The following is an 8,089-nucleotide window of genomic DNA, read 5'->3' as shown; positions in this document are numbered from 1 at the left end:
AGTGGTTTTTGTTTCATGCTTGGCAGTTCATGTATATCATGGTTGAGCAAGAAGCAACCTACTGTGGCCACTTCGAGTTGTGAGGCTGAGTACATGGCAGTCTTCACAGCTACGGTTGAGTGTGTATGGCTCAGACGCCTTATGGCTGACTTGGGTGTTGGACAGGACACTACCAACACTATCTACACTGACAGTCAGAGCGCATTGGCAGTTGCGAGGAACCCAGTTTTTCATGCTCGCACAAAGCACATTGAGGTGCATTACCACTATGTCAGGGAGAGGCTCTCAGCAGGAGAGATCAGCTTGGCTTATGTGCCAACACAGGACAACCTTGCAGATCTTTTCACAAAGGCATTGTCTCGTGAGAAGCTTGAAGCTTTCCGCAAAGCTTTGGGCTTACTCCCCTTTGTGGACTGATCCTGTCCTCAGGGCATGGCACTTCCCTTTACTCATGTGCCAGCTCTCGTTCACCGCATCGCTCCAGGGGGGATTTGTTACCATATACATGTGGTAGTGATGTGTGTGAACACACTAGGACCGCCGGGGCATTTTTTCCCTCTTTAGGAGGTTTTTTCCCCCGTGCATTGTATATACGCCCATCACTCTAGGGCTATCTATCTTTCCATTGCACACTAAGTAACACACTCTCTATTGTGTGCCTTGAGCTTCCTTCGTCTTCTCCAAGCTGTGTGTGTTTCTCTGCAACCCTAATTCCAACAGTCAAGTATAGGATAAATGAGCCATCCACCTCTAAAGGAATACCCTAGTTGCAATTTACGAGAAAGAAAAGAGGCAAACAAAAAAAAACTATATCAAATGGAGGAGCATATCTTGCATCATCAAATATGTCAAATAAAATTAACAAGAAGTGTTACGAGTGTGGTAAGCCTGGACAATTTTCAAAGGACTGCTTTAAGAACAAATCTTGTAGTAATTACCGCATCAGAGGACATCCACCATCAAAGTGGCCAAGTAGTAGTAGTAATAGCAAGGACAAAGGTAGATTGGGAATGAGCACCAAGACGAAGACAAGAAAGAGTAAAGCTATGATCTCTATGTTTGTACTACACCTGACCCTTACAATGATTAGAGGGAAAGTCTTTAGCCTACTCATTGAGTCTATAGTGATTCTTTCTTTGAGGGAAGGATACTTTAGTCGGTGTGAAAGCATATCATGATGAGACCACCTATTGTAGCCTATATGGTATTAGTCTATGCGACCACTAGACTTTGTGACTTCCATTAGCCTTTGTGGGAGAGCTTGTGTAGTAGTGAGTCTCTATGCAACTTTCTTAGTAGTCCAAATTCCAAGGGGAGGGTTGTTGGGTATGTGGGATTTGGCAATGTGACCATCTCCAATCTAATCATTTTTCACTCAATGGGAAACCATGTGATAGCATGTGGGCTTTTGTGAGTTGCAGAAGGAGCCATTTGGAGGCTACAATGCGAGGTTGACCTTTGCCCTTTGGAGAGATGCCTCTTGGCACTTGAGCACCGAGCCAATCCACTACTACATGCACTAGCCAAGTTACTCCTATATAAGTGACACATTTTGTACACACACTGGTAGTGTTGGTACTTCATTTGATCATTAAGTTATTTCTATCGGTTTAACACCTTGTGTATTGTCCAATTGATGTCTCTAATTTCTCATTATGGATGCTACTCTAATTATGTCACCTTAACCCTAGCGTACATCTCTCTCTCTCTCTCTCTCTCTCTCTCTCTCTCTCTCTCTCTCTCTCTCTCTCTCTCTCTCTCTCTCTCTCTCTCGCGTTCAAGAAATTTTCTTCCATGCTTACATAGCCCATAGTCTCTATAGTCTTTGAGGCATTAGAATGTTTCCATAGTGGGGAGAAATATGTCCCATTTGATGACCAAAGGAGATGCGATAGAAACATTTAATCTCCTTGAAAGGAGATTCTAGACACTATATACCACGGGGTCTTGAATGAACCCTAAGTGGTTGGATCGACGTGAGTGAGCTAAGACAAAATTCTTGCGACGCATGACAGTCGTTGAATTTGTCCGAGTTTACTTTTGCCTGGTGCAAATTACTTCATAGAGAAGTGAAGTGGCAAGGAGGGCAAGGAAACCCGCACGGGCACGTGGATAGAGGACAAGTCAACATATTGACTTTTTTCCCACTATTTTCCATCCTCGAGATACACCCGGCTTGCCACCCACTGTCAATCCCATCTGCCAAGAGTCATTCAAGACGGTCCAATGGTATATATTGTTGTGGAAAGACGATGATCTGCACCCTTTTAGCTTTTATATCATCGAAGTCTTCCCAATCATGTTATGTTGGTCACGGAAAAATTGTTGCTAGTCGACTGGTGTAATGTCTAAGTCCTTGATTTCAATGGAGGCCAGTGGGATTGAATTGATTTACGTAAGTTGTTTCTTTAGGGAGGGTGGTTGTTTAAGCAAGGCTTAGACCAGGATTGAAGAGGAAGGTGAAGCTGGATGCACAATAGCCTAATAATTAAGGTTGGGACCTTTGAGTTTGAGTTGGAGTGGAGACCTAACGGATTGTGTGCCGATGGGTCAAAATGCGCCGAAGACGAGCCCCAACAGCCGGTACCTACTGCTGCGCCACTCCCTTTCTCTCTCTGTCTCTATCTCTCTCTCCATGTCTCGTCATGCAGAGAAAAACAAACACACACACACACACCTCTGGACCTTGGTCATTGATGCCGTAGACCTTGCAATTGCTTCTTGCGCTTGCAATCGCTCTCTCTCTCTCTCTCTCTCTCTCACAACACATACATGCCATCTGCATAAATCCTGGTTGGTTAGGTGAAGCTGATGTCCTAAGACAGTTGGTAGAATTGCAGCAATCTAGGCTCTTGTATGTTCTAACCACTCTCTCTCTCTCTCTCTCTCTCTCTCTCTCTCCGCACTTGCAATTTTACACACTATATAGTATTGAAGCCCCAATTAACCTTATCTTCAAATTTTCTCTCTCCACCCGTTCACATTTTTATTATGATTTTCCTGAATGCCTCCCCCGTTATTCGCCGAAATAATGCCCGCTTTATCAAAAGTGTGATTGGCTAATTCCAGCCTGTTTATAAATGTCCCAAGAAATAAGAAAATCCAATTCTCCATATGTTTTTGGTATTTTCCCCGACCTGTGGGTAGTACACTACAAACGCTGCTTTTCATGAGCATTGCCGTTCATGTGCTGCTGCTGCTGCTAATTGTCACAATACACCAGTCGGCAAATTTCTCTGCATTGAAGGTAATTATTTCGTCACGCATGTAATTTGGAAGGCGAGAAAAACGTGATTCGTTACATGATCTGCGCGTTTATGCATCTGGAATGTACATGAAATTGCATGTGTGTGCACTGTGTGTGGAGGGAGAGAGAGAGAGAGAGAGAGAGAGTCTCGTAGGAACAATCCCAAGATACCTGTAGATCTACCCGACTGGCTGTGTGTGTGTTTGCACCCAGAAACCCGACGTGTGTGTGTGTGTGTGTGCGCGCGCGTGCGAGAGAGAGAGAGAGAGAGCGTTCAATGCGGATATGAACATACAATGAGATGTCATATACCATTTTTTTTCTAATTTTTTATGTAGAGAGAGAGAGAGAGAGGTCCACACGCATTCATCCTCTCGTTACATGCGCCCATTCTGAATGCTACATTAGCTAGTGCCTTCAATTATCGTGTAATGTGTCCATTGTCTTCATTCATGCTTTCAAATGACTTATTAGGTGACTTGACCTCTAATTCGTGATCAAGCTTACACATACTTTGAAGATGAAAGTGACAATCCGACGCTCAAAATTGGTGCCACCAGCTACTGAAACGCCAAAGCGAGTGCTATGGAATTCGAATGTGGATCTAGTTATACCAAGAATCCACACACCAAGTGTGTACTTCTATACAAGGAATAATGACCCTAGAGGCAAAAAGGATGACTTCTTCTCGTTTGAGGTTTTGGAGAAGGCATTGGGCAGGGCCTTGGTGCCCTTCTACCCTATGGCAGGAAGGCTTTTGATGAGCTCAAAAGATGGACGGCTCTACCTCAATTGTAATGCTGAGGGGGTGCTTCTTGTCGAAGCAGAGGTTGATGCCATTATCGAGGACTTCGGTGATTTCGCACCTACCCTTGCGCTTAAACAACTTGTCCCTCATGTTACCTATACAAATGATATTTCTTCTTATCCTCTCCTTGTTCTCCAGGTATGGACAACCTTGTGCTTTCTTATCGATTAGCCACTTGTGATTTAGCAATATGCATCATATTTAACCTTGTGCTTTCTTATCAATTAGCAACTTGTGATTTAGCTATGTGCATCATATTTATGCTTGTTTTAAATTATGAAACATCACAAGAAGATCTAAAAATTTTCTCATGCAGGAAAACAGTCTTTTTTCAATGTTTTTCATACAATGCATAACATCATGAGCTTTTGCCCGAGCAGCACCGCATACCTAGCTAGGTGCGATTGGGGGAAGGGGACCACCGGGCCCCCCACCGGGCTGACGGTCCCCTGCCCCCAATCGTACCTAGCTAGGTATGTGGTGCCTCCCTCACATAAGCTCATGATGTTCATGTAAGTCACAATGTGGCAATTATTGTGAAAATTTGTCCAAATCTTCTTGTGTGCATGGGACGATCAAGCCTAGATGCACTAAGAGTTTCTTTTATTATCATGAACACAAGTTTTTGGGGTCGATTATTTGAGCCCATAAATAAATAAATATTTTTAATGTGCACGTTGATCGTAGGTGACCTTTTTTCGATGTGGAGGGGTCTCACTAGGAGTGGGGATGGAGCATCATGCGGCTGATGGAATGTCCGGGATCCACTTCATCAACACATGGGCAGATACCGCAAGGGGGAAGGATATTGCACTACATCCTTTCATTGATCGAACATTGTTGTGCGCACGTGACCCACCCACACCAAAATTTCAACACATTGAATATCAACCTCCTCCTTCATTATTGCCTCCTAGCAAGGATGACACCTACCCCATGACACACAATGGAATGGCAACACATGCAAATGGGAACTCTTCAGATCATGGCCTCTTGCATCCAATTCTATCTACATGTTACGTAAACGACAATGCGGCCACACCTGCAATATTCCACCTAACTCGTGAGCAGGTGAGCCATGTGTTAGACCACTTGATTACTTTCAGATTAATTATTGGATAGGTTACTTAATTGAGTTAAAAGTGAAAAACTACAGAATGCTAAAGTTGATGCTTAAGCCATACAATCACAAGAAGATTTAAACATTTTCTCACGTAGGAAAACGAAGTGTTTTTTAGTGTTTTTCATACAATGCATAACATCATGAGCATCTGCTCGAGAGGCACTGCATATCTAGCTAGGTATGATTGGGGGAAGAGGACCATTGGCCCCTGGTGGAGGGGCCGGTGGTCCCCTACCCCCAATCGTACCTAGCTAGGTATGGAGTGCCTCCCTCAAAGAAACTAATGACATTGAGGTAAGTCACAATGTGGGAATTATTGTGAGAATTTGTCCAAAAGTTATGATGAATACAGCTTTGAAAAGAGAGAAAGAGAGAGAAGCATTTCGTTGTTGTTATTGTTTTTAGGTGAAAGTGTGTAGACGTAAGGATTAAACTTGCCACCTCTAAGCAGGTAGTTGATGAGTTTTAAGTGCATGATTTTTCTCTTGGCAGGTGCTGGAGCTTAGAGAGAAGGCAACAGATGCAATGACAAAGGTGACGTATAGCACATACGAAGCGGTTGCCGCGCATGTGTGGAGGACTGTGTCCAGGGCTAGGGGCCTATGTGAGGAGCAAGAAACAAAGTTGTACATAGCAACAGATGGGAGGAGCAGGCTACAACCCCCCTTGCCAGCAGGCTATTTTGGCAATGTCATCTTCACGGCTACACCCATGGTGCAAGCATGCGAACTGGACAAAAGCCCGCTAGGAGTGGGTGCCCAACGTATAAGAGAAGCCTTAGCACGCATGGATGATGAGTACCTACGCTCGGCACTAGACTACTTGGAGTTGCAACCCAACTTGGAAGCCCTTGTCCGAGGTGCCCATACCTTTCGCACTCCCAACCTGGGCATTACATCTTGGACTCGCCTTCCCATTCATGACTCTGACTTTGGGTGGGGCTGCCCCATCTTCATGGGTCCGGCCGGCATTCCTTTTGAAGGCCTCGCCTTCGTGCTTCCTAGCCCCCATAGGGATGGTGGCCTCTCTATCTCTCTTGCCCTTGCTCCCCACCATATGCCTGCCTTTGAACAACTCTTCTACCACTTTTGATTTTACTTACCCTACTTCTCTTTTGTCATTGGCCATACTTACACATTCTACATGCATGAATACAATACTAATCTTTTTGGCCTGCTCAAAAAGGCCTTAGAGAACAAGGGATAAGGAGTGCATTTGTAGGAGTTTGATCTCATGTTGTAAAGTATTGATTCATTGAAATTTTTAAAATTAAATCAATACGTAAAAAAATCCATTGTTTAAGGACCTCATTAAGGTCCATTTCATTGAATTGTATTACTATTCTCTATGTTTATTAGATCTACTTTCTGACATGAGACCATTAAAACACTAGTGTTAAAACATTCTCCACTCACCCCAAAAAATGCCATTCTCTACTCACAATTGTGTGTTTGGGGGAAAAACATTCTTTTCTTTTGGCTAGTCACAATGGGTCCCTATTCTTTTCTTTTTGCTCTATCAACAACTACTACTACTACTACTACTACTGGGTCCATTCTCTTCTCGTTAATTAATTATCCCGTCAGATTTCCATCGAATCTACGAAATCTAAGAATTGCTAAGAAAAGTCTTTTGTCAGCATGATCACATCACACCTGCCATGTGTGTTCTTATCGCCATCATCAGCCCCATGCTTGCCATGGCTGCCTCTGCACGTGGCTTGCTGCCTTTTTCTTCTGTTTGCTCCATTGCCTACACCTGCCTGTCTCTTAGTCCCTCACATCTCTCTCCCATTCACCTGCGATATTCCCTTCTATTTCTTATAGAGATTGCAGGCATATGCTCCATCGCCATGGAGTTCCCCATATCTGATTCTTCATAGCCAGTTCTTGTTCTCTCTCCTCCTGCGCCCAACATGCTCTAGTCTCTGACCTGCAGACAAACGACACAAATATACACACACATACACCCATTCCAATGCAGACCATATTGAGCCGTCGGCGGAGAGAGAGAGAGAGAGAGAGAGAGAGAGAGAGAGAGAGAGAGAGAGAGAGAGAGAGAGCCCTTCAGTGCGCGATGGGCCACTGGTAGAGAGAGAGAAAGAGAGAGAGAGAGAGAGAGAGAGAGAGAGAGAGAGAGATCTATGTATCCCTACATTGTTGCCACCCTCCCCTCCTTTGTCTCTTCTTTGTGTTCCTACCCTGACTGAAAAAAATTCACCCTCGTCCGCTCTCGCTCCTGTCGCCACGTCTTCAACCTCCTCTCGCGAATTGCTACAGCACTCCAACTCGTGCTCCTCACATCTGCGAGTTTCCCTTGCCTTCCCCATCTTCTAGTCGGTTAGGTAGGATTTGCAGGGCAGGATTTGGAGATGAATTGCCTTTTTAGAAATTAGGAATAAAGATTAGGAAACCTTGAACAATCCAACCAAGTAAATAGGCACAAGGCTATTTAAGAATTCTTGAAATTTGAAGGGAATTTCCCTAAAAATATATCTCTCTCTCTCTCTCTCTCTCTCTCTCTCTCTCTCTCTCTTCACTTTCCCACGTGTCATCTCTCTTTCTCTCTCTCTCTCTCTCTCTCTCTCTCCCCACAAGCTTTTCTTTTGATTTCAAAGAGGGTATCTCCTTTGATTCCACTTAATTAGACCCCAAAAAAGTCGTTTTGGCCACCTAGTGGCTGTAAGTTTGTCTCATTAATTAATTTGTATCCATGATTCATTTGGAATCATGAATTTGAGTCAGGTCTTCGAGCGAGCTCAACGGAGCGAGCTTTGAAGCAAGATTTTATTATTTTTTTTTAGGACCGCCGCCCCTACCTCTCCTTCCTCCTCTCACCACCCATGTGTTGCCTCCTCCTCCCTTGCTCCTCCTCCTCCAAAATCCTCCACCTCCTCTCTCCATCTACTCCT

The 8,089-nt window shown here is 44.2% G+C and overlaps 1 protein-coding gene across 2 annotated transcripts; it reads left to right on the top strand.

Moving 5' to 3' along the window:
* Positions 1-2,964: 2,964 nt before the first annotated feature.
* Positions 2,965-6,401, top strand: LOC147429185 (shikimate O-hydroxycinnamoyltransferase-like). Of its 2 annotated transcripts, none has more exons than XM_086495307.1 (4): positions 2,965-3,247; positions 3,750-4,193; positions 4,743-5,126; positions 5,671-6,401. In XM_086495307.1, the coding sequence occupies exons 1-4, from the start codon at positions 3,170-3,172 to the stop codon at positions 6,268-6,270; spliced, it is 1,506 nt and encodes a 501-aa protein (XP_086351433.1). In that variant the 5' UTR covers positions 2,965-3,169; the 3' UTR covers positions 6,271-6,401. The 2 variants fall into 2 exon arrangements, with proteins under 2 accessions (XP_086351433.1, XP_086351434.1); XM_086495308.1 differs by having other exon boundaries at positions 2,967-3,247; positions 3,722-4,193.
* The last annotated feature ends 1,688 nt before the right edge of the window (positions 6,402-8,089 follow it).

The sequence above is a fragment of the Adiantum capillus-veneris genome, chromosome 22, assembly GCF_014529385.1.
Source record: "Adiantum capillus-veneris isolate H3 chromosome 22, ASM1452938v2, whole genome shotgun sequence".
In the NCBI taxonomy this organism is placed as follows: domain Eukaryota; kingdom Viridiplantae; phylum Streptophyta; class Polypodiopsida; order Polypodiales; family Pteridaceae; genus Adiantum; species Adiantum capillus-veneris.
The sequence above is the reverse complement of the archived record's forward strand: the minus strand, read 5'-3'. Positions and strand labels throughout refer to the sequence as shown.

Coding starts and splice junctions, on each gene's coding strand:
- LOC147429185 (XM_086495307.1), top strand. CDS start 3,170: ATGAGCATTGCCGTTCATGTGCTGCTGCTGCTGCTAATTGTCACAATA. Junction 4,194..4,742: donor ATCCTCTCCTTGTTCTCCAG/GTATGGACAACC, acceptor CGTTGATCGTAG/GTGACCTTTTTTCGATGTGG. Junction 5,127..5,670: donor TCCACCTAACTCGTGAGCAG/GTGAGCCATGTG, acceptor TTCTCTTGGCAG/GTGCTGGAGCTTAGAGAGAA.